This window comes from Alternaria metachromatica (genome assembly GCF_023757995.1).
Source record: "Alternaria metachromatica strain BMP 0045 chromosome Unknown scaffold_4, whole genome shotgun sequence".
Classification (NCBI taxonomy): domain Eukaryota; kingdom Fungi; phylum Ascomycota; class Dothideomycetes; order Pleosporales; family Pleosporaceae; genus Alternaria; species Alternaria metachromatica.
In genome coordinates, this window is record NW_026055495.1 from 529967 (window position 1) to 555247 (window position 25281).

At 52.4% G+C, this 25281-nt stretch overlaps 8 protein-coding genes across 8 annotated transcripts; 5 read left to right on the top strand and 3 right to left on the bottom strand.

Annotated features, from left to right (window-relative positions):
• Positions 1-1389: 1389 nt before the first annotated feature.
• J4E83_002538 (uncharacterized protein) lies at positions 1390-2266 on the bottom strand (the record flags this gene model as incomplete). The annotated part of the gene is made up of 3 exons (XM_049329483.1): positions 1390-1866; positions 1935-2213; positions 2264-2266. The coding sequence occupies 3 exons, from the start codon at positions 2264-2266 to the stop codon at positions 1390-1392; spliced, it is 759 nt and encodes a 252-aa protein (XP_049191162.1).
• Positions 2267-3238: 972 nt separating this feature from the next.
• Positions 3239-4741, top strand: J4E83_002539 (uncharacterized protein; the record flags this gene model as incomplete). Its single annotated transcript, XM_049329484.1, has 2 exons — positions 3239-3818; positions 3870-4741. The coding sequence occupies 2 exons, from the start codon at positions 3239-3241 to the stop codon at positions 4739-4741; spliced, it is 1452 nt and encodes a 483-aa protein (XP_049191163.1).
• A 619-nt stretch (positions 4742-5360) lies between these two features.
• J4E83_002540 (uncharacterized protein) lies at positions 5361-6765 on the top strand (the record flags this gene model as incomplete). Its single annotated transcript, XM_049329485.1, has 3 exons — positions 5361-5387; positions 5438-5854; positions 5902-6765. The coding sequence occupies 3 exons, from the start codon at positions 5361-5363 to the stop codon at positions 6763-6765; spliced, it is 1308 nt and encodes a 435-aa protein (XP_049191164.1).
• Positions 6766-6910: 145 nt separating this feature from the next.
• Positions 6911-8703, top strand: J4E83_002541 (uncharacterized protein; the record flags this gene model as incomplete). The annotated part of the gene is made up of 2 exons (XM_049329486.1): positions 6911-8179; positions 8551-8703. The coding sequence occupies 2 exons, from the start codon at positions 6911-6913 to the stop codon at positions 8701-8703; spliced, it is 1422 nt and encodes a 473-aa protein (XP_049191165.1).
• A 2017-nt stretch (positions 8704-10720) lies between these two features.
• On the bottom strand, positions 10721-11533 carry J4E83_002542 (uncharacterized protein; the record flags this gene model as incomplete). Its single annotated transcript, XM_049329487.1, has 1 exon — positions 10721-11533. One exon carries the CDS (start codon positions 11531-11533, stop codon positions 10721-10723), a length of 813 nt encoding a protein of 270 aa, XP_049191166.1.
• A 4719-nt stretch (positions 11534-16252) lies between these two features.
• On the top strand, positions 16253-19112 carry J4E83_002543 (uncharacterized protein; the record flags this gene model as incomplete). Its single annotated transcript, XM_049329488.1, has 2 exons — positions 16253-17486; positions 17536-19112. 2 exons carry the CDS (start codon positions 16253-16255, stop codon positions 19110-19112), a joined length of 2811 nt encoding a protein of 936 aa, XP_049191167.1.
• Positions 19113-20555: 1443 nt separating this feature from the next.
• Positions 20556-22248, bottom strand: J4E83_002544 (uncharacterized protein; the record flags this gene model as incomplete). Its single annotated transcript, XM_049329489.1, has 2 exons — positions 20556-21377; positions 21427-22248. The coding sequence occupies 2 exons, from the start codon at positions 22246-22248 to the stop codon at positions 20556-20558; spliced, it is 1644 nt and encodes a 547-aa protein (XP_049191168.1).
• Positions 22249-22857: 609 nt separating this feature from the next.
• On the top strand, positions 22858-24971 carry J4E83_002545 (uncharacterized protein; the record flags this gene model as incomplete). The annotated part of the gene is made up of 2 exons (XM_049329490.1): positions 22858-23229; positions 23277-24971. The coding sequence occupies 2 exons, from the start codon at positions 22858-22860 to the stop codon at positions 24969-24971; spliced, it is 2067 nt and encodes a 688-aa protein (XP_049191169.1).
• Between the last annotated feature and the right edge of the window lie 310 nt (positions 24972-25281).

A 25281-nucleotide genomic window follows, 5' to 3' on the forward strand; every position in this document is an offset into this window, starting at 1 on the left:
GTATTCGTCTGTTTGTCGATCGATCGGGAGGGCTGACGGTAGACCTAGTGGTCAACACCGTTGAGCATATAATGATGACAGCGGCCTGTCGAGCGAAATCTTTTCGGCCTTCTGTACCACCACCCTTTCCTCCCAACACAGCATCGATATCGTTCGCGCAAGATTGCGTTCTTTCCGAAAAACAATTGTTGGTCCATGTGGGATATTGTGACGATAAGACTCGCTGCCGATGTAGTTCTCCACCCCAGTCTGAGCGGATTGCAAAAGTGGCTTCCAGATGTCGCTCGCAACCTGGGATTTGCCAGAACATTCGACAGCCGGCGCCTGATATCACAGATGGCGGAGGCTTTCTCCAAGAAACTGCAGTATCCCGTCACATCCGACACTATCGTCACAGCTCTTGGGGAGTTCATCGGATACCTTGCGCCAAAGTCCAATTTCGCCGCTTCGACCGGAACACGCCTAGATGAGCATATGAAGGACTGTCTCAGAAAAGACTTGGGCGTCATGGAGACCTCGGACCTTCGTTGCAGCAGGCACCGGTTTCTGATATTTTGCTCAGTCGCTCGGGCCACTCGATCGCAGGCATTGGCCGCGTCCATGATGGGTTTCCTGCAAGGTCACCTACACGAAGTCGTGTACGATGAGCAACCTGGGATGCGGAGGGAGTGGTGCATGGGCCTCATTGCATTGGAAGGCTTGGTATCCGAGCGAGTCCTGGAGCAGCTGTTACGCTGTTTCTCGGGTGCTGTCGGCCGATCATACGAGATGAGGCGGCAGCCAGCATACTACGACCCATGCGCTGCGGTGATGATGAAACGGCAGCACTATCCGTTCTTCGGTCATCAATGTGGGATAATGCCACCGAGGCTCGAAGACCCAAGAGACAGATGGCTATCTGTTGGCCGTCCTCATCGGCATCGATATCGTCAACACCATCCTCGAAATGCATATCCATGGATCCAGCGGAATGGACGTTTTGATGATGTCGGAAGGCTGCAGTATCAGCAGGAAAGGATATACTCGAAGCTCAATCATATTGGCCGGAAGCTCGAGGACTTGTAGTGAAGCTCGAGTAACCATAGTTGGCAGGGGAAATGGACTTTGACGAGCGATTCAACGATATGGCCGAACTGTGCACACATGCTTGATTGTTTTCTTGCCGAATCGTATCAGATTTACCAATCCGTACCTGTAACGATTTAGTTGGCCTCGAAGTAGCATGAGGTCCATTACAAACTTACTGCTATATCGTCATGTTGCGCGAAACATCACACCCATTCTCCTCTGAATATACACTATGCTCCATGCGCCTCGCTAATTCAAATGATGTCCCCTGAATGTCTAAAAAACCGTCCTATCCACGATCCAATGACCGTGGCTAGGCCATTACCTCAAATAGTGAATGACCAGCCAGCAGAACAGGAAGAAGACGACGACTCCACCCCAGAAAATCCACTTGTCTTGCTTGGCTCTCCGCTCAACCATGCGGATGGTATCGCCACTGATTCCCAGGGTATTCGCAACCGTGTATAGCCGTCTCTGTGTTCCCTTGAGCATCTCTCTCTGCTGTCCCAGATCGCCAAGGACCGTCCGTCCTCTGTCTAAGAACTCATCCAACTGCTCTGACGTCTTGTTGAAAAAGGTGTTTTCCCTCAGCACATGGCCCTCGCGGTCGTAGTCGCCACCCGCTGGTGCGCCAGCCGAATAGGGGTTCGGTCGGTAGGGAGCGTTGGGGTTGTAGGGTTGGGAAGGTGCGAACGCCGAATGTTGGGCAGAGAGATTAGGCTGGGCATAGGGGTTTTCGGGGGTTGCTGTGTTGTGTGGACGACGGCCTAGCAGTTCTGTTCGTGCCTCTGTGGTTTGCTGCTCCTAGTCAGCAACGGCGCTCGCAATGACAAGGCGAGAGTCTTAGGCGTCGGTTCGAAACGTACAATTTCCTCGTTTACACCTTTTATGCGCTTGAAGTTTGTCCGGTACTCTTCGAGTTCAGCCCGGAAGTTCTTTAACCTCTCATGTGCCTTTTCTGCTTTGGTTTGCACAGGCTCTTGCTTTGCAAGCTTGCCATAGTCGTCGATGGTGCGCGCAAATGTGGCTAGGGACGCGTTTAGTTGGGCTTGGAGATGTGGTGATGGCGAGGCTGAGTCGGCAAATTGATCCAAGTCTTTTCGTATCGATGTCGATTGCCGTAAGGCGTTGTTGAAGAGCGCGTTCTGTTTGCGACGTAAGTTTGTGTTGAGCAATGAAAGTAGATGAGGCGTACCATTGCGGATTGTCAAGGGTTATGTCTATTTGGAGTGATTGCAACACCTCAATATAGATTTGAGATGTAGCGCGAGGTTTGTTACGGTGAAGGTTATACTGTAGCCTTGTAGGCAGACTTTCGCGACTTGACACATTGCATCATCGCGAAGTCCGACTGCTGGACCCTGAGTTGCCAAGCTTTTAGCGCATCAGCGCTAGCAGCATCGTAGAATTCCCTCCAGTTCACTCTCCATGGTCCGACATCTGGGTACTCTACCACGATGCATATAAACTTGCAGCTTGCCCTTACAGCTTCGTGCAAAGCTGCCGATACTCATGTCCGATGCAGACAGCAGATCCTGGCCGAAGTCTGAACCGCCTGGACTACGGTACCCCCGCCCTGGATTCCTGGACGATATCGCGACTACTTCTATAAGTGGCCAACCACAGGGCATGAAGATCCGACGTCCTTGGACTTCTGTTCTGATCAGTAATTGCGGTCTGCGATCCTCATGTTACCCAGCTATGCAGGCTGCGGTGACAGTATGCCCGCACAAGCCACAGTCGTCAGTTCCGCCTAGTGGTTATTCTCCGTTCTACCCTTAGTCATTGCACTGCGCCGTCCTTCTTATCGGCGTTCATCTGGCCTTGTCAAGCCTTCAATCATCCGTGGTTGACGTCGTTCTTCCTTCTCCACCTGCCTAATTCGGTAATCTCCTACCCTGTCGGCAAGTAGCAGGGCTGGGTATTTACGCTTGCCGAGCCGCGGAACAGGTGCATCTCGAGAAGAGATCGCAGAAAATGATGATGGGCACCCACTGCAGACCCAGTGTGCTAACTGGCATGGGAAGTTCGTTGTAGACCACTTCCGATATGCGGATCCATGCCATAATGTGCCGTCTCGCACATTGGGCGACGGCCCATCCCCATTTTCGATATAAGAAGCCGATTTGCGAGCTTTGTGTCGGATAGCCATCTCTTCATCGCAGTCATTATGTTTCTCCGATCAGCACTGTTCGGAAGTGCGCTGCTCTCGAGCGCCTACGCGCACGAGGTTCTTTTCGGTCGCGACCTCCCGCTACCAGTGGCTGCCAACGCGGAGTCATATACCGACTGTGCCAACGCAGCATGGCCTCCGTCCAATGTCGGCGTGGAGCTGATTCCGCAAGCACCAGACGATGAGATGCGAGCTATTGTCAATGAGATCAGTTCAGCAAACATCGAGGCTACGATCACCAAACTTGTATCGTTTGGAACACGCCATACCCTCGCCACATACAACAGCTCGACGCGCGGAGTAGATGCAGCGAGGGATTGGGTTGCCTCCGAGATGCGAAAATATGCTGCGGATAGCAACGGCACGATGACGGTCGAGGTGCAAAGCTATTTGCAAGGAATAGCTAGCAGAATCCCCTTTCCCGTGTACATATCGAATGTGCTTGCGACTGCCAAGGGAAGCGAGACTCCCGACAGGGTATATGTCATGACCGGACATATTGACAGCCGGGTCACTGACGTGCTCAACTACGATGCCGACTCTCCCGGTGCCAACGACGACGCGAGTGGAGTTGCTAGTATGTGTTTCTTGAAAGGATTGTCACAGGATTAGAGCTGACTTATACAAGTTGCGATGGAGATTGCGCGTGTTCTTGCCAAGCATCAGCCCAAGTCAACAATAGTCCTCGGTGCTGTATCTGGCGAAGAGCAGGGTCTATATGGCTCCACTTATCTGGCACAAACACTCAAGAACTCTAGCACGAACGTCGAAGGCATGCTAAACTGCGACATCGTCGGTTCCTCAACTGGAGATCGCGGTCAGAAAGACCCCTACACCATTCGCGCCTTTGCTCAAGGTGTTCCGCCTCTTTCAGCCGAAAACAACGTCACAGCAGCGCGACGACTCCAAATCGGTGGCGAAAACGATAGCCCTGCACGAGAGCTTGCGCGCTTCTCAGCTGAAGTCGCTGCCAACAATGCCACCGGCATGAACGTAGCCATCATCTACCGCTTGGACCGCTTCTTACGTGGAGGTGACCACACTGGGTTCCTCCAAGCGGGTTACCCTGCTATCCGCTACACGGAGCCTAACGAGAACTTCGCTCATCAGCATCAAGATCTGCGCACCGAGAACGGCACCGTCTACGGCGACCTAATCGAGTTTGTCGACTTCGACTTCACAGCACGTGTTGGCAAGGTCAATCTCGCGACCCTTTGGTCCCTTTCACAAGCTCCTGGCATGCCACGCAACGTCACCATCGACACGACAGTTTTGGACAACGACTCGCGCATCAAGTGGATTGTTTCCAATAGCACAGATGTCGCGAGCTACGAAATCGTGTGGCGAGCCACTACAGCAAGCCTGTGGACTCGCATGCTTGATGTCGGCAAAGTTGGGTCAGTTGTGCTTCCCCTCAGCAAGGACAATGTCATCTTCGGCGTGAGGGCCGTCGGTACGAATGGGTACAAGAGTCCAGCTGTCTATCCTTTCCCTGGATAAAGCACTGTTCTACGGAATGACGCAGGCTCGGGACCTCTAACGAACCAGATACTGCCAAATGTACAGTATACGTAACTTTTTGTACGCATCAATGCATGTGTCTAGCGAGTCTACGAGAGACTTGGCTTCTCTACATATGACGGTGTTCTCACACAGGTCCTCGCAAGCATTTCCGCTTTCGGTGTGGTAGTGCCAAGCGTGACCGGGTGGTGCAATATGGTGACTGATTCCGAGTGCAAGACACGGGCAACGTGCGGAATCTATTAGTAACTTCTCATATTTGTTCATCGTTGGTCAGAAATCGAAGTTCATTGTCCTGCGCGGCTCGTGGTTTTGCTCGGTGTTCGTAGCCATGTCGTCTACTCACACCATAACCAAGACAGATGCAAGCGCCCATCGACTTCCAAGTAATGCGCTACAGGCGAGTATCGAATTGCAACATGTAGCACCAGCGACATTACGCGACCAAGGATGTAAACACGATGACCGAAGAAGCAGCGGCATCGAGCCAGCCACATTCCTTCCCCAACCATCAACGACAGTATCAGTAACTGAGCGATGGAACCATCCAAAGGCCAATGTATCCCGCGCATTCGCTGTTCTCTTCGCGTTTATTATCATGGGCGCCAATGATGCCGCATACGGTGTAAGCAATACCATCCTTTCGTATACATGGACACTATTGACGTTACGCAGGCTATCATTCCTTACCTTGAGGAGTACTACGATCTGACATATGTTGTCGTCTCGCTAGTGTTCCTATCTCCGATGGGTGGATACATCAGTGCTGCACTCCTCAACAACTGGCTACACATCCACTTTGGTCAACGGGGCATTGCTTTCCTTGGACCTGTTTGCCATCTAGTGGCCTACGTAGGCATTGCCCTCCATCCGCCATACCCCGTTTTGGTGATCTTGTTCATCTTCTCGGGATTTGGAAACGGCATTGAAGACGCAGCCTGGAACGCCTGGGCAGGCAGTCTAGCGAATGCGAACGAGGTTCTGGGATTTGTGCATGGGCTATATGGGCTGGGGGCTTTGCTTAGCCCGCTAGCTGCTACTAGCTTGATTGCGAAGCGTGGATGGCAATGGTATCAGTTCTACTACATCATGGTCAGTCGCCAAGGACACTCAATACATTGTTGCTAACCTTAAATAAGCTCGGTGGCGCCTGCATTGAGCTTGCGACATCGCTTTATGCATTCCGATCGAGTTCAGGTCAAGTGTATCGAGAAAAATCGCTTCGCGCGAATGCGGAAGGTGAGAGCCGTCTTAAGCAGGCACTCAGAAGTCGCGTCACCTGGATTGCCGCTATCTTCCTCTTCGGATATGTCGGAGCCGGTGGAGCGCTTGGAGGCTGGATCGTTATCTTCATGCGCCGTGAAAGAGCAGGCGGCGAATTCGAATCTGGGGTTGTCGCGACCGGATTCTGGACTGGCATCGCTGCTGGCCGCCTTGTCTTGAGCTTCATCACACCAAAGCTTGGCGAGAAGCTCGCTGTCCTGGTACGGTCAAGATCGGAATGGAACCTGCATAAGCTAATTGCACGACAGATATACATTGTTATCGCCATCACATGCCAACTCATGTTCTGGCTCGTTCCATCCATCCACGTCTCAGCCATCTTTGTCGCACTACAAGGCTTCTTCCTCGGTCCGCTCTTTCCAGCTGTCATCGTCGCAGCGACTAAAGCTCTTCCGCCACATCTCCATGTCTCTACGATAGGCTTTGCTGCTGCGATAGGTGTTGGCGGAGGTGCTGCGTTACCCTTTGCTATCGGATCGCTTGCTCAAGCGAAAGGTCTTGGTGTCCTACAGCCCATCATTTTGGCTGTTCTTGCAGCTCTCTTGGTTTTGTGGCTCTGCTTTCCGAAGATGGAGAAGAGAAAGACAGAAGGAGAGGTGCCACCGCTATCGCCAGAAGACCGAAGGAGGTGGTGGCTCAACGTTGACATTGATCTTGTAGAGACCATGAGACGCGTTCTGACGAGGGCTGCGGGTGGCCAGATGGTCGCAACTGCCTAGGAACGTTGGCACATGGTGTTCATACCTCAGCCCTGGAGGGCTCTTTCTACTCCCACCCGCGCTAGTTTCATTTAGGTGTCAACAAACCGACCCTCACCCTGCCTTCTCTCACCACCTCCGACTTTCTGTCATCGCAGTCGACATCATGTCTTCAAATCCACCTGAGGCTTCATCATGCTCCATCACAGAGAAATTGCGCTCTCTGAGGGCTGAAGTGGATGAGCTCGCTAAGACCCTCGCTTCCGATTCGGACTCGTCCACAGAGACGCTTGTCGGAGTTACACCATCAACACAAAGTGCGGACACTTACCCGGGAGCTGAGACAAAGCCGAGTACGCCATCAACATCAACCAGCGACGCCAACCAGGTCGAAACTCGCGAAGGACACCCATCCAATTCTGACGACACCGATATCGTATATCATCCCCATCTCCGCGACGTGAACAGCATCCCCGACCTTGGTTTCACCTTGACGGAACTCGTAGATATTCCCAACGACATCATCAAACGGTACTACGGCGATCGCATCCACTTCTCGAAATTATACGCTGGCCAACCCTATACAATGGCCTGGTGCATCAAAGCGGATGATGTACTTGATCCCATCGCTATTGTCATTCGATGGCCCAACGACTCAAGTCTTGATATCGTAAAAAAGGACGACGACGGCGACAGCATTGCCCACGTTTCAAGACACCAAGAACGGACTAACACCCTTGGGACGGCAGCCGCCAACATTCGTCTGAAATTCGGATGTGATCGGATTGGCTTCTACGACGGTGTGCATCTGATTTTGTTCGTATTCAGCGATAAACCCCAGTCAGGTGTCACCGTATTCGTGGGATGGTCAGATGAAATTCGCTACAAGCTCATTATGTGGCTAGGAGAGGCGATCCGAAACACAAACGTGCAGATGTTGAAACCGCTTGCGGGATACGCGCTTGAGGACTCGAATCTGGAGGCCGCGGCTCTGGAGCCTCCGCCGCAATGTTTCCTACATGACAAACATGTCGACAATAGCGAGGTAAGCAGCGCGCTACTCACGTTCGGCGCCCAGTACGGTGGCTGTGCATTCAAAATCTACACAACCCCTGATGGCAAGCTCGTCAAAGTGGGAGACAGCCCACTCCATACTGTCGACGATTCCGCAATCGCCACACCGGAAGGCGTCCTCAAATCCTCACAACTCACTTTGATCGACTTTCTGGTCATTGCCGGTAAGGACCACTCTCCGGCCCTCAAACACAGCTACGATATTGTTCCCGACGCCATCACCTGGTATGTGCGTAAGACCGGCAAACGCAACGCGAAGGAGCTCGTTGGTATAGTTCAGTTTGCTCCTGCCGGCACAATCGTACCCGGCGATTGGGGTCTCAGGAAGCCGGACCTTACGTTCACAAATGGCGAAGGTATCGTGCGCACGGCGAAGCCCCTTCTGGAAGCCATGTTATCATTTGGACAGAAGCGGGAGTGTTATTGCTTGGCATTATTCGATTATCACAACGTCGTCTTTGTGACGCGCTGTAAGGAAACGAAGGTGAATGCAAGCATAGCGTTGATCGGTGGGGAGAGGATTCGCGGCGGGTTCCTGCAGTGGCTGATACGAGCATTGAAAATTGCAGATTATCATTGCGACGCAGTTGAGTGAGTCAGACTTGCTAGCGCTGAGATGGATGCGCTGAATAGCTTACATTACGGGATTTTAAACCTTACGTGTCGCATGAATACATTTGAGTCTTAATAAGTGAGTCGTGACGAAGACGACGTATACTGCAGCTTTGATAGTATTCCAACAATGCGACACGAACTCTAGCCAACCCGGGTGTCGGAAATGCGTTAATGGAGTTGTTCTCCTCCATCGAAAGACGCACTCTCCCCGTTCGTCAAACCTTCATAAGGCCTCCAGGAAGTTCAGCCAACCCTGGATCGAGTGGTTAGTCGAACAGAATTCGTAAAACAATACGGCATAACTTACAACCATCAACCTCCTCATCAACAGTCCGCGGAATAGTACACTTCATCGCCTCCTCAGTAGTCTGATAGTCCAGCACCGAACACTTATCTCCTATACAGCGCGCATTCATAGCACGCTGGAGTGAGTCGTCTTTCCAGCCAAATACGTAGTCTCCATGCTGCGAGAACCCGTCGCTGTATTGACAACCCGTTAGATTTGATTGACGTTCGAGGAGCAGAAACATGAACTCACCTATCACCCGTACTAAGCACAAAAGGCTGACTCCCATCCTCCGGCCACAACTCCGCATCGTTGAACGCCCTCGTATCCCACATAACCTCATACATGACCTGCGGTATAGCCACCGGATGTGACTCAGGACACGTCCCCGTAGGCCCAACGTCGGTTTCCCCCGCCCCATCCGCATACGCCACATGACTTTGATGATCGGGAGAATCCAGGTTAACGCCATCCCAGCAAGTCGGAAAAGTGATAACAGAGCGAATACCACCAGGACAGAAACCCGTAGGAAGTGTCTGCGCATCCGGCGCCGCGCAGTTGAGATGCATATTATCCCCCGTCTCCGGCATACACCTATAACAAACTTTACGTGCGTCCGTTTTCTCCGTCGCCAGCGCATCCCCAACCACCATGCGAAACCCCGGTCGAAAAGCCGTAACGCCGGTCTGATTCTTCGTATCAGGCGTATAATACACCGTGATCCCCGCCGCGCCCTTCAGCCCCTCACTAACAGACTGCGGCACCCTTTTATACGTGCCATTGCGAGCGCGGAAGTACAAGACGGCGGTCCAGTAGTTTGAGAAGTCTTCTGAGAACGTGCAGCTTGTGCATGTTGAGGCGGTGACGAGGTCGTGGGACTGCGGCATGGAGGCTGTGAAGGAGTTTCCGCCGACGATTTGGTGGAGGTGGGGGGAGGGGATGAGGGAGGGGAAGACGAGGGGGTCGAGGCGCTCGACGACGAGTTGCGAGCATTGGAAGCGGAGCATCGGGGGGATGGTTATGTTGAAGAAGGGGGGTTGGGCTGAGACATGGTGGGCGAGGAGGAGGATGGGGAGGAAGGTTGGCCGCATGTTTGTGGTTATGGGAGGTGGTGTTAGAAATGAAGATGAGGATAATGGGATGTCCGGAATTTAAACGGCGCGAACACTAATAAAATGTAAACTTCAGATACTTGCTGTCCGTCTTTGTCTGCCGTCTCTCACATCTGATCCACGATCACATGTTGTTGAGTAAACAGCCAATATCGGTGTGATGGCTGCGGGGCCCGGGAGTCACTCCCTCGGGTCCTGACCAGATGTCGTACGACTTCATTTTAGCCTTTGAGAATGCTGGCAGTATCATACTCGACGATCACTGCGATACGCATGTGGGGCGTTGTCCGTATATGAAAAGTAATTTGTCATTTCTGCAAACCCATGTAGGAAGCTGCATGCCAAGGGCATCCTTCAAATCCTTCTCACTGATCTTGAGGCCTGATTGAAAGGACTTGAGAAAGACTTTTAGTCTGAAAGGGAATATCTTGCCGCGAGTTTAGAACCTACATAGCTACAAAACCTTGAGGATAAAGATGCTGGGTTCTAGCAAGGAAGTGTTCGCTACTCTTGAGACGGCTAGCTGTACATCGTCCGCATCGACGTATACAGCACGTAGTTTCGTTCTCCCCTCCACAGGCGGCTACTTGCAATCGTGTATTCGTTATAATCTCCAGATCGGATAACACGCCAACTGAAGTGTGTGACTGCGGTTCTTTGTATCGAGGAAGCGTCACGATGGACTCTTCGGCGAATGGGGTGGTTCGGTTTCGTAGACCCACGCTCGTGTGAGATGATGCGTCAGTCGCTTTCGGGGTATCTAAGGCCGTTATCATATTCAGCGCGGCATGATTTGTAGTCTAGGTGAATCGAGGAATCGAACTCTGCTGTTCTTGCAGAGTCGAGATGAAGTAGGCTTCAGGACAGAGGCGCATTCCGTGGAGATAGTTCATTTGCCAGCCTCCTTCATCGTGATAGCCAGACCGGAGGCAGTACTTGACATGCTGCTACCACTACCGCTTTTCCTTCTGTTGTGTTGTTTGGCGGATTCGGAGCCGGCGCTACCACGCCGGCTATTTGAGGTGGGCTGCACAGGGAAGTAGCCAGATCCGTCCTCGACGGCAGAGCGTACTGGGGTCCTTGCCCTGCTCTGCACCGGGCTCATGCGAAACGCTTCTGACCCAGCACTCCACCTCTGGCCCGGGCTTGCGCCGCCTGTCAAACTCCGCGCATGCCTCCGGGTAGGCGTCTCGGCAGGCAATTGGAGCCGTGAGTTGATGCCCATCCACAGCGCCTCCTCGTCATCGTCACCAGGCACTCTCCACCCTCCCACGCCTTCAAAGTCACGCGTCAATTCGCTTGTACCAATGAGCGCCGTAAGAGAGTTGTTCTTATGTTTCAGGAGACGCGACGTATGCGCCGAGTGTAGAGCTGCATCTTGCGAAGATGTCGTGCTAGCTGTGCTTGTGCGGCGATGGCGCTGCCCAGTCGGGGAGTGTCGGGCGGACGAAGGTATAAGATGAGCACGAAGCGGGACTGGCTTCGAAACCGTTGGGGACAGCCATGCGCCTATAATCGCAATGGCGAGACGGCAATATACGGTTAATGCGCGAAAGGAGAGAAGCGATACGGCGATTGAGGTGGTGACGACGGCGAAGAAGGCGAGCGGGATTGAGACGGAGAGCAGGATGAAGGGCGTGACGGCATAGACGGGGTTCCACAGGCTGAGCTCAAGGCTGGATGAGCCCAGTCGAAGGAACATGATGGCGACCCGTGGTGGAGAAGGAAAGAACGATGACGGACGTTCGCATGTGAAAGTTGCGGGGAAGTGCCAAGGTCAACCAGACGCGACTTCTCCACCCGTTCTCTGCGGAGCATCGACAGCGAGCCTCTCTGCTCAATTTCCGCTGAATCGCCTTGCTGTGGTCCGCGCAGGTGTAATTCCAATTCCGATAAGCACGGCACTGAGCGATGTGCCCTTGAAGATGCTCTCGTACTGCTCGATCTTCAGACGGGTCGAGTAGGGCTGACGCTTGATGCGGAGAAAAGTCGCGCCCGTAACGGCCAGCCAGGCGCCGAAGAGGATTTCGTAACGGTACTTCTCCACCGCGGTTTCCGAGGCGTTACCAGACATGATACTGATGCGACCGGTCAAAAGTAAAGGTGGAAGAAGCGATGAAGGTTGCGGGATCGGGCGGCAGAGGCCTTGATGATATGGAAGAATTCATGACGTCGTTGGTTGGCTCACCATCACGCGCTCGCCACCGCTACTTGCATCCATCACACCACGCCTCAGACCGCTGCCATACGACGGGAAAACATCGTGAATAGTCTTGTCCACTCGTTCTCGATCATTGTTTTTGCGCATAGGTCTCTACCGCCCAACCATTGTAAACTGACTAGCGTCTAGATACTGATTGGATCGCTTTGTCCATGCACGACTTCCTCTTTGTCTCGACCTTATCATGGAATCGCTCACCGCAATTTCATTCTAGAGAGTACATCACCCAATATCTCAGCCTCACTCCAGGTTCACAATCTACCGAGACTGAAGCGCGTATCATGTCGACGCGAAATGTTTGGAAGATCGACCGCAAGTCCTTGACTATTATTCCGATTACCGTTGCCGTGATTCTCGGCATTGCATTCCTGCTTTCACGAAAGCTAAAACGAACCTTCTTCGGTCGTTCCAAGAAATCGATACTTTCGCTAACTAACACACCGCCCCGCAAGACATCTTTCCAGCACTATCTCCAAGCTTTGCGCACGTGGTGGAAGTCTGCAGTCTCTTCTGCCACTAGCTCGCCTCAGCCTCACGACCGCCTCACTCATCGAGGATGGTTCCAGCGTTACAATGCCGAGAAAAGTCTCCTTGAGGAAGAGCGTTGCAAGGAGATGCGAAAAGAATGGAAGCCGAGAGTGTTCATTCAAAATTACAGGGAGCACTGGAATCGGATTGCCGAAGAGCAGAAGAAAGCTCGACAAACGCAGTGAGAGAAATTCAAAGACAAGGTAGGACTTTAAGTATGTATCGATGCAATACGCCATCACTTCTCATCATGATGTCTTGTCATTAGTACGTTTTGAACATCTTCTTTGTATGCAATGTGATCTGCGGTGGTACAACTGGGCGAAGCACACTGACGGCTTTGTCTCCTGCAACTTCTTTCAACAAAGATAATACTCGGCCATACTCTCGTTTATTATAGAATGTTGCTCTACTCTTGAAGGCCATCATTACAATTTCAAATGTCATCTGCTTTACCAAAAGATGGCTACATCAAGTTTCACCTCACATATCCAAGAAGCCGATTTGGCTGATGCATCCGCTGAAGCCTCAGTCGAGGAGCTGCAACCCCAAGGCATCTCCAACCAAACGATCATTATTATAGTTTCCATATTAGGCTCTGCAACTATCTTAGCCATTGTCGTCGGAATTATAAGCTACTTTCGACATCGACGTCGGAGAAAGGCCAATAAAGAACGCCAACAGGAGATCGAACGGAGTCTGCAACGCGCTCGACGACCCGTCCTCACGTTAGACACAGACATACCAATCGCAACTCATTACAGGAGGTCGGTTGCTCGAACCGGCTAGCGGACATCCTGCTATCAGATATCCCCGGGCCCGCAATGTGACCAAGATTCAAGCATTGTGCGACTACATGTCCGGACGTTCAGCACACAGTCGCTCCAGCTTATCAAGATAGTTCCTGTCTCAATGCTTCATCTCAGCTCACAAAAACCCTTCAAACTATCAGTTTCACAAACTCAAGCCCGGCCAACACTCATGGCGTTAACCCACGACCAAGTCGGTGCCATAGTCGCTAGCTGCGCAGGCGCGGTCTTGCTAACCATCTTCCTAATTCTTATCTTCGTCCATCCGGTCCGACTTTACACTTTCTCGCGACGCAAGTCTCCTCGTTCCAACCCAGCTTTCACGACCGACGACGTAGAATCCCAACGTCTCGCCATACCCGACCGTCGCTTCTCCCTCCTCAGCCACTTCGAAACCATCGGTAACCTAGTCATACCACCCCACCATCGTCCTCTTCCTTCAGGACTAGACATTATAAACCGTGTAGCCATAGCCATTGCCTTACCTGCAGGTACGAAGTCCGCGGACTTGGAACGTGGAACGGACGACGGGGTTCCAGAAAAGGTGTTGTGGACTCCTATCGAGCGTCAAGACTCGCTTGTTATGCGTGAAAGTGCTGCTCAAGAAAGGAAGCGGATGTCTGCGAATCATATGGAGCAGTTGGAGAAGCTGCAGAATATGTTTGTTATTGGTGATGGGGAGGAGGAGGAGGAGGAGGAGGATGGGGAATGGGATGATGCAGATTCAGTAGATCATGACCCGGAGGTGGCTCATGGTTTTGGGTCGGGTAAGTGTATGAGTGCGCTGTATCATGCGGGGTAAATTATATCAGAGTAAGATGGTGATGTAGATGCTGTGGCAATATGAGATCGTCTCGTATCTTACAATGGGGTTTGGGAGATTCCAAGAGTCATTACGGGAAGTCATTTGAGCATATCAAGGAGCGTGGACACCACAGTATATTAAGGAAAATTCAAAGCCCAGTGCGTCGTCTCTTGTTGTACCCCAAGTTTCCAGATACACGCCATCCCACGGCATCTCTGCATCATCTTCACCAAGCCGGGGTAGAGTAGGCGAAGTCCTTGCTCTCCGTCGTCGCGTGTGGTAGATCGCAGGTGTACTGCATCTCTGGGCAATAGAGGTGGCTGTCTGTTTCGTGTTGTGGAAGGGAAGCAGAACGTGGGAAAACACGCGCGTCTCGGCCCAGATCAGCCGACGCGCGCTTAGTCAGCTTCTGCTCAACACGCGACGCGTGACGCGTCTGTTCCTTCCATCTTCACCCGTTCCGTCGATTTATCCATGACCACTCTCCGCCATTGCACAACGAACCTAACATCGCAATCGTATCAGCTTCGTTCAACCTAAAAGTTCGGATGCGATGGACACTAATGTTATCAAACCTTACTCAGCCTGAGTAACACGACCTGGGAACTGTCAAGCACCTGCGGCTCCAGGAGAGCTGTCTGCACGTGTCACAGAGAACGCAAATTTGTCGCGCGTGCCATGAATGCAAATCTGGTACTTCACATGCTCCACAGTCGCTAACCCACAGACACAGCCTCAGCATCGGAGCTCGCGAAGGTATCCTGGACCGCAATGTTCGGTGGCACGCGCTTCTTGTCCTTGGACAACTACCATTCGCCAGCATTACAAGCACTGTTCGCACCTTGACTGGCCGATTAAAATGCTCATCACACAGCTCCAATGTTGTCCATGGTCATTGGCCAATGTCTCATGTTTCAAGATCGTCGCATTACCGAACGGGCCGGTCGCGGGATGATCACATCCACTAGGACAGCCCAGCAAGGAGGTAAAGCCCTCTGCAATGCTGTTTTATTGCTCCTTCAGCACCCTGTGCGACGTCGAGAGAAGGTCTCGGTCACAATTGGGGTTTGCGATCATGCGAGCGGCTAGCTGGCTTCGATTTGGAGAAATATTTCTCTGACCTGTCCTACAATAAGACTCCTCCACTGCGAGCAGTCCTCCATCCACAGCAATGCGATCCTCGCGCAAGTGTCAGCATTACGGAGTAAAAGGCCCCAGCGCATAATGCGCCTCTTTGATATGCTGCACGTACGACATGAAGTGGGCATGTTTCTAATGTTTCTAGCGTTTCTAGTTCTACGTCTAGGATGTTTCAAGAACGGCACCCCGGACAGCATCACCATGTCCACTCTGCTCGACATATAGTATCGCTATGGCTCTTGGCCGGGCGCCTACTCTTGGTTCCTGAGTGAGTGTTGTGGCAGGCCACCGCCATTGACACATTCGCCTTCTGGTTTCTTCTTGCACATGTATTTGAGATACCCCACTACTTCCTTATAATAATGTTTGCGTTTGCTTCTGAAAGGCCGGTCTGGCACCTACTGGCATGCTTTACGACCTTCTTTTTGCTTTACTCATCGGCTGCCTTTTGGTTCGGCTCACGGGGATCATTCGCGAGCGAACATTACCCAGACAGCCTCACAGCAATCTTCTCTACACAGACCATCGATGCGCTCAACCAAGACGTAAGGCTGCGTAGTGCGCTATTATCGCTCACAGAAGCTATCGCACTATCTTCCAGTGATCTTGGTGAGAGGCTTCGTTCGGAAAGTCTCCAGAACTTTGGCGCCAATCTCACGGACGGTATCAAGCACGTTCGGTCGAAAGAGGGGTCAGAACTGAAGAGGAGGGACTTGCAGGATGACATCAGTAGTACTTTCCGAGATTTGACGGGTGCTGGTGGTATAGGCGGGTTCAATCTGACAGGTGGTTTGGCCGGTGTACTGGGCAGCCTAGGGGACTTGATGACGGGCTCCCTTGGTACACCTGCTTTGTTTCTGGGTATAGGTTTAGGGTACGTAGGCGCCCACCACAACGAACAAACTAACCATTAGCAGCATGGGTACAACGACTGCTCTCAACCTGACCGACATGGAGGAAGCCAACGCGATAGCTTCGAGTATCGCCACCGCCTACAACGCTTCAGCAAGTGGTGCGAACCTCGTCGCTCAGCAACTTGGAAACGGCCTATCGAGGCAAATCACCCCTTCTTTCGATGGCAACAATTTCTCTCTCGCTCCTGCGGCCTTTGCCCTGGCATCTGGCATTGGAAACGCGACTGCAGTAGGGTTCGGTCTGACAGAGCAACGTTTCGCGCCTTCGTCTGATTCGAGCATTGAAGGTCTAGCTGGAAATTTTGGTCTTGGGGTTGCAATGCCGATTGTATCCAATATTGATCTTCGAGCCACTATCAAGAGTTTGGGAAACAGTTCCGGTGTCTCGAGCTTTATGCAGAATCTTCCCAAGATCGCGGCAGCAGCAGGGCTGGGCCTAGGAGAAGGCGCAAGAAACGGCTTAGGCTTGGCAGCATCGGAGCCACCAGGATCTGAAAATCAGAAGCGACAATCCGTGGGTCCTACAGCAGACACGATAGACTTTCCGAGGACTGTCAAGCATTTCGCCAGAGGCCTTAGCCAGTCATTCATTCAGGGCAGCAATTTCTCAAACCTCGACATTTCGTCCATGACAGCCTTCCCCAACATGACCGAGCTCCAGGCCATGCTCCGGCCTATGGTTGCGGGAGCTGGTGCGGGTATAGGCATGGGGATTGCCATCGGATTGAACTTCAAAGCAGTGGATGCTCCGCCAATGATCGCTAGTAATATTGACAGCGACAACGAACAAACGGCTTTGGCTGCGGAAGGCTTTACGCAAAACTTGTTCTCCAACCTTCTCATCAATGGTACCGCTATCCAGCAAGCAAAGTCATTCATCGCAAACAACCCACCTCAAGCATTACAGGGTCTCGACGGCGCCAAGGCAGCGGAAGGCTTCGCCAGGGGCACCATCGAAGGCGTTGTGAGCGCGATGTATTCTGTCGGAGGGGTCAAGAATTTGATCACTGGCGATCTTCCGGATACTGCCTACGACAATGTGCCAGTTTTGGCACCGACACAGTTCAACGATACGCTAAACGGCTCGGCTGTTGGCTTTGCGCGAGGGCTTACAGGCAAAGCGACGATACTGGTTGCGGAGATCGTCAGAAACCTCACTCAGGGCATGTCAAAGTCCGATGTGGCTCTTCCGTCACGTAGAAGCATTGTCGAAGAGTTACACGAGGATTCCAGTGTAGGTAAGAAAATGCTACCGGCTGAGTTGGTACATATACTGACACATCGCAGTAGCATCTAGTCCGATCTCCGCCCGCCAATCTGAAGTCGGAGTTAGCCAGTTCCCTATAGCTATCGACCCCGCTACAGCGCAGAAGGGTGCACAGAAATTGGTCGATACTCTCACATGCCAGGGAATCGGCGGCATCGCGTCAGCAGCTTTCGGTGCCATGGCTGCAGCCAAAGCGAACGCTACTATGATGAGCAAAGCGATGGGCCAACTCGGTCAGACTCTCGACCCAACGGTATTGCAAGCACTGCCTCGAGGACCTATTACAGTTTCATCAGAAGGAAACATGTTCGAGATTGTCATCGAAAGCCAGAGTGTGAAGATCAATGGCCTAGCGCTGGTCCCATTCGCAGTCATCACCGGACTACACATCCTGTTCGCCGGTCTTGCTTTTCTTACCTTCCTTCCATTATACCTTGTCCTAGGCGTAGTCTGGCGGTTCTCTGTCCTGACAGGCTTCCCAGTGGATGAAGCCAAGAACAGAAAATGGCGTATGGGCTTTTTGATCACGTTCGCCATTCTAGGCATCACTGGTATAGTCCTAGGCATGGTCGGTATGGGAAGCTCTCGTCATTTCCGCGAGACACATGGCATCATGGGCCTCATTTGTCTCATATTCCTTTTCCCAGCAGTGGGATTCTCCATCGTTCGTCTTCGTACAGAGATTCCACATCCCTCACCCGCAGCATTCGCCGGCATTAAAGGCCCTATCGCGGTTGCGAAGACACCGCAACGCATCTACCTCATCAGTGGTATCAGTACCCAGCTACTATTGGGGCTGGGCCAATTCGCCTTCTTGCAGGGTTTCGCCACACTGCGTGCCATATCACTTTGCGTCGCTGACGCGGTGCTGACCTCAGCGAGCGTTTCTGGTCTCGTGAGTATAGTCTTGATGATACAAATCAGTGCCACGGCATTAGTTGGTATCCGAGCCTGGTTAGAACAACACATTGCCAAGAAAGAGGCGGCTGGCATAACTCGAACAACGACTGTTGGGTCTAGTGGTCTCAAACGAAGCGACACGATGGCAACATTCGGTTTCGATAGGAAAGACCCACTATCGGTTTCCAGATTGATCACCACCAAACCCAAACTCACACAACGAAAGACCGAAGAGCTCAAAGGCGCCGAAGACAACGGCATCAGCACTCCATTCAACTTCAGGAAAGAAGGAAGCATCAATGAAGCAGAAGCACAAGACGACAATTTCCTCTCACCCGAGGAGCGGATCAATTACCAAGAGCGCGGCATCTACAACCCCAAGACTGGAGGCTACACATACCCTGTCCAGAGTATGAACTATGGCGATGAAGAGTTCTACAACAGGTCGACTACATATGGAGAACGCCGTCCGTCTTCGGGTGTGTTTGACCCTTTGCTGTCTCCCCGGCCCCCAATGGCAGCCGCTAGCGGCCCGAGGATGACTGGCGTCACCGTCCAGGACCTATGGCCTCCACCAATGCCGGCGAGTTTGTACATGACGACGAGGACTCAGAAGACTGTTAGCAGTAGATATAGTAGGCCGATAGATGGGAATGTGCCGGTCAGAGATAGCTTTATGGGCTTTGGGAACCGATAGGGAAGGGTACTTCAGAGGTTAGATAAAGTGCATGTATACCACGGTGTATGATAGAGATACGAATAGATCCGATTGAAGTACATTCTGAGAGACTATGCGCGTAGTGATCAAGCTCGATGGCGATGCGAATGATCGTGGCTCATGTGATAGATCACTCAAGGACACAAACGGAGACCCGGTAGTTCCCGCGACGCCGCTGTCGGCCGTCAGCCGAGTATATAAACCTGTCTTTCGTACTCTGTGGTCATTACTCATTACTCAAAGTCTCCTGGAAGATTTCCAAAAACAAATTTGTACCGTATTATGTCTGCGGCCTTCCTGTCTGCTTCCAAAAATTCTTGTTGAGTGACTCATGAGACTGAGCTCGAAAAACTTCTTACATGGTTACTTGATGTGGTCGTCTCCCAACATCCAACCCCGGGATATTACACTCTTTGTCGACACTTCAAAAGAAAGATATTCCAAATGATGTCGGTCGCTGCCTCCGCCCTGCTCCAAAATCAGATTCGTATTCTTCCATGACGACTCCCCCGACCTCTGCTCTTCCAAAACTTTTATCAAACCAACGGATGCTTTGCGGCGCTGCCTCTCAAAAGAGAATATACGGAACGCATGTCGGAAACCAAAAACCAAATGAAGTCTTTTATATGTTGGTGGGCCTCGAGTATTCGACTCGCATCGGTTACATTCTATACTCCAAAAAGATCATACAGCGCGTACATGCTGCTGGCTCCTGCAAGAGTGTATAAAACCGGCTCGGCCTTGCAGACATCTTCTCCTCTTCAACACACCGCGCGATCTCAAGAAACTAAAACATAAAGTGAAACCGAGACATGTCTTTTCCTGAGCTGTGTTTCCAAAAGAGGAGCCCCCATCCATCATGACTTGTGCGGAAGAAACGCAAAACAACTCAGGTCCGGTAAATGAGAAGAGCACCTTGCGACAGCACGTCGCGATGCATCTTTTCAGTTCGTACATTCTCGGCCTCATTAGTGGGCATGTCGAGCTATATAAACTTTCAACGATGCCTGGAGATGACTTCTGCACACCAATCTCTGGCACAAATTTCCAAAAAATTGAAGGAACTGGCGAATGTGCGAGTTTCTGCTCTCTCAAACCAATAAGCTAGGAACTCATGATTTGCGTCTGGCTGTGTGCACCGTCCATGCAAATAATGTGCTCGTGTTTGAAACGCGTCACTGGTGCTGATGTGCCAAATGTTAAGAGCAAGACTTGCGCCGCCTGTTTACATATCGTGACAAAACTAGAATATGATGATACAGGTTCTATGTTAAAGTCTTTGAGGAATAAAAAGAAAGAACATGTACGACAAGCACACTTCAAAAGGCTGCCAACTTCACCTACATGTCCGGCGGGAGAGACGCACATAGTGGATCAATACGCCATGCATATATTGTGTCTAAAAATTCTTAAAACATGTCTTCATGCATCCAAAACTTTGAGCATCTCCTCCACACTCTGAAACTTCTCCCTCTCCTTCCCTTTGCTCTTGCCTCTAGCTCGTTCAGCCTCATCGATCTTCTTCCAGTCCGACCAACTCAGCGGTCTTGTACTAGTAACATTGTCTTTGAGGCCATCCCAGCCGAGACCCGTGCTTCTGTTGTCGCCGCTGGTGTCGTTCAAAAACGGTACATCGGCCTCCCAGTCCTGCGCAATAATGTCTGCAGATGCAAAAGCGTCTTGCATGGTACTAGCGATGACGCCGGTCGGTCCACGCTTGACCCAACCTGCACAGTATAACCCATGGACGTGACCAGCTGTCAAGCTGCCAGGCCCTGCCGATGGTGTGATGACACGCCCGTGCATGTCATTGGGTATTATGCCGAGCTTCTCGTCGAAGGGTACGCCGATGTCGGAAAGGCCAGGTAGACCGGTCGATTTGTATCCTACGGATCTAAAAGCCAGCGAAGCCTCCAGCGATGTCTCTTCGTTTGTGGGTGTGACGCGGGCTCGTTGGTCGAAAGGATCGGCGTCGGGGACAAATTGTTGCTTTGTAAAGGCGATTGAAGAGAGGTGACCAGCGTCTGCGCGCATCGACTTGGGCGCTTGCATGAAGTCAAGGGCCCATGACCGAGACGCTTCCTCTTTAGTAGCCTTGCTACCTTTGAGAAGGACTTCAGCTATCCGCTTTTGTACTCGGGGGAGCTTCTTGATCTCGGGTGGGTAGAGGGAGCGGTCGATTGGTTCGAAGGCGACGGAGGGGACGTTCATGAGCTCGCGAGCCTCTTTGACAGTGAAGGCAGCCTGGCTTCCAGTAAGCGATATATCAATGCATGCGAATAGTAAGACGTACCTGTATTGGCCCGCGCCGGCCAACGACCCTCACAGATCGCACCCGGCTCTTGGACAGCGTCTGAATAGCCTGCTCCGAGATGTCGGTATGCCGTAGATTGTCGACAGGGCTGAGCAATATGCGCGCAACATCCAGCGCCACATTTCCCTGCCCTATGACGACTGCCTGTTCGCCAGCTTGGAGATTGGGTTCCAGGCTTTGAAATTGCGGCAGCGCATTGTACCATCCTACAAAAGACCTTGCCGAGTATACACCCGGCAAATCTTCGCCTGGAATTCCCAACTGCCTATCTTCACTTGCGCCGTATGAGAACAGTATCGCGTCGTAGTGGGGCTTCATCTTGGCCAATCCGATATCGTGTCCGACCCTCACATTGCCAATATAGTTGAAGCGTGGCGATTGCGCGACCTCCTCGAACGTGTCCTGGCAGTTCTTGACCTCTGGATGGTCCGGCGCAACGCCATAGCGGACAAGCCCATACGGCACCGGAAGTTGCTCGTACATGTCCACGACGGCATCTTGGTTCTTGTTCATTAATCGGTATGCCGTGTAGAAGCCTGCCGGTCCCGAACCGATGATTGCGACGCGAAGGCGCCCGCGCGCGCTTGCAGTCGTGCTGTAGGCATGGCGAAGTGGTCTTGGTGTTGCAGATGCGCTGTTGTATGGAGACGGCTTTGTTGTCCGATATCGTATCGTGCTGATCGCTCTCGCATGCTTCAAGGTACCATGGTCGCGTATTATCGGAAGCGACGCGCCTGATATGCGTTGAGTGCAGCTAGCGCAGACATAGGGCGTCCTCTGTAGGTGGCGGACAAGGTGCATGGTGTGAAGGTCCTTGCATCTGATAGCGGCGATCGCCGCACGAGGAACTTCGAGATGACTAAGGTCCACCAAACAGGACCCTCCCAAGGTCAATGGCATCCATCCTTGGGCCCAGTCAACGGCGCAACCATCAGATCTACCCTCAAATCGTGACGAGCGAAAGCAAGTCTCGTTCAATGCTTCGTGTTTACCTCGATATAGTCATGGTATTGTTGGGCCTCTCCTCCGCCCAACGTGCCGCTCAAACCACCGACAAAGCAAACCTGACCACAATTCCCTGCTGCAACTCATTGGGCCCCCACATGTTCCTGGCTAATACAGGTTTCAGCCGCTCGTGGCTGCGACTAGTCAATGCCTAAACCCGTCCCATCCGTGCTTCCTCACGTCATGAGCCGTTCTGGATCTACATTGGTCGATATTGATTGTTGTCATGACAACCCCATATTTACATACATATCACCCCAGGTCCCCGCGTGGGCCCATGTCAGCTATCAACCAGCATTTGCATCTCTTTGCTAATAAGCGAGAAGACGTCTCTCACCTTCTGTTTTGACGGTCGTGTGCAGCAGAACTTCCTTCCTTCGTTACTTCTCGCTCTCAATCGCAACAATGGCAGGCCGCTGGCAGCCCCATATGTACGCAGCGTCGAGGGATTCCATGATTGACACCGACCCCACCCGGTCGACGTTCAACCCTAAGGCTGTCACCATGGCTAGTCGCATGCCTCCTCCACCACCGAAGAAGAAGCAGGAAGGTCCTTACATCGACTTCAACAAGCACCCGGACAGCTACCTCATCCTTCCGTATGGTAACACACACGCGAAGGAAATGAGCCCAAAGACGAAAGTCTTCATCGACATTGCGCGATGGATCCAGTTCAGTCTGAAGATCCTCACTCTGCTTGGCGCAATTGGCATCATGCTGTGCGGTATCTTCATTCGAGGAGCGCAAGATACAGAAGGCTACATCTTGAGGATACCGGTATGTACAACTCAGTCAATGCTGAAGCATGTCACTAACACAAGCAGCCTGGTGTGGACCTCATCGTTTGTCTATACGCGATATACCATCTAGTCCGTAATCCCAAGACGCGACCAGCCGGAAGCTCCGCCAGCTACCACTTCTTTGCCCTCGTTACCGACGCCGGCTTTATCCCGTTCTACGTCTTCACCGTCCTCATGGCTCGTCGCAACTCCGATATGGATGCCGGAACACTTGGGCGGTGGCGCACCATGTTTCCTACAGACAATGAGACGAACATAGTCCTGTTGACAACATGGATCACCGCAATTGCTACCGGCGGCCTCCACGTACTCTCAACCGCCATTGATCTGTACTTGGCTATCCTCTTCAGGAAGATCTCAAAGCTGCCACCGGACATGAACCCGCTTGAGGACAACCTGACTTCGCGCAGAAAGACCAAGCACAAGCACAAGAACTCTTCAATCTCAGCTATTACGCCTCTCACGTCAGACCAAGAGAAGAGATTCAGCGACCAGAGTACCATTGCTGGAGATCGCCGCGATTCGAAGACACCTTCCTACATCTACAGCGATGTTCCAAGCCCTACCAAGAACCAGGTCGCATTCATGCACACGCGAACAGACTCGGAAACCACGTATTCGCCTCACACACCTGCTTCAGCTCGCCAATCCAGGGAGCGCTTCTCCATGTACTCTCAGCCTCCTTCCGCATACCAGTCCCGCAAAGAGCTCAACCACCGTGACGACCTACTCAACGACGAGGAAGACGACCAGACACTGGCCCAACGCAAGTCTATGCTCTCTCAACAAGCGAACATCAAACGTCACTCTCGTGCCGGATCCCACGTTACCTCGTCCTCCTCGAAGGAATCTTTCCACACTCCTCCCGGAACCGCACGCTCTTCCAAACAAGAAGCGACCGGTGATCTCTCTCTCCAGCGCAACTCCCAGCAAAGTCTCAAGAACGACAACTGGTTCGTGCATCCTGACGAGGAAGACGAGCACCACGACCACTACCCAGCGCCCAAGCAGACAATGTTCCCCTCCAACGCCAACAACGGCTACAACACTGTCTCGCCTTACGACGACGTCTCCGACTACGACGAAGAAGAGCCCGAGGCACCCGAACCTCTACGCATGAACCCCCTCAGCCAAAACCCGCCATCTCCCCCCGGCACAGCCACCTTCTACGACCCTTACAAAGCCACCTCCCCTCCCCCACCCAGCCTCCAGCGCACCAAGACCACAACCTCCATCTCCACCGAAAAGACGTTCGACCGCTCGCACTCCCGCTCTGGCACCCCGAAATCGCGGTACTACGGCAACCTTCAAGCCGCGACCGAAGGCGTGCGCAGCGCCTCCAACTCTCCCTCCCCCACAAAAGGCTCCTTCCGCCAACAACCCAACCACTTCCCCAGCGCCACAAAACAATACGCCGTCAACACTCCTCCACCCGTCCCCACGCACAACAACGTGGCCGGCTCGCCGTTCACGCTGCACAAGAAGAGTTACACGAGCATCAAGCGCACGGGCGAGGCGAACTACACACCCAAACAGGGCCAGTCGCCGCGCGTCGTCAGCCGCTCCGGTGTCGATTACATCAACCCGTATGAGTTTGATGAGTCGGATCTGGGTACCCCGGGTCGCAGGAGGGATGTTAGTGGGAAGATCGCTGAGGAGGGGAGAGGCGGTGGGTGGAGTGGGATGACGCAGAGGAAGGTTAGTGGTGTTGCTTATTAGGTTTTAGGGTTCTTTTCTACTAGGGAGGCGTTTGATGGTATCTAGGTTCAAGGGCTTTTCTTGCGACGATGTTCTATACACATGATGTGGTTTGTCCATTTTTTTGGGGGAAAACGATATTGGGTCGGGACTTGGGGGGTTAGCATGACTACATAGCACGTTCTGGATGATTGGAAATGACGATATGGGATCTGTCTGCTGCATGAAAATGAGTTGTATCCTCCTTCTGGTATTTTATTGTGATGTGTTTCTGCAGATATGACGCCAAATTGCGCGGCCGTCCCTGCTAGACTACAACATGAAGCGCAGC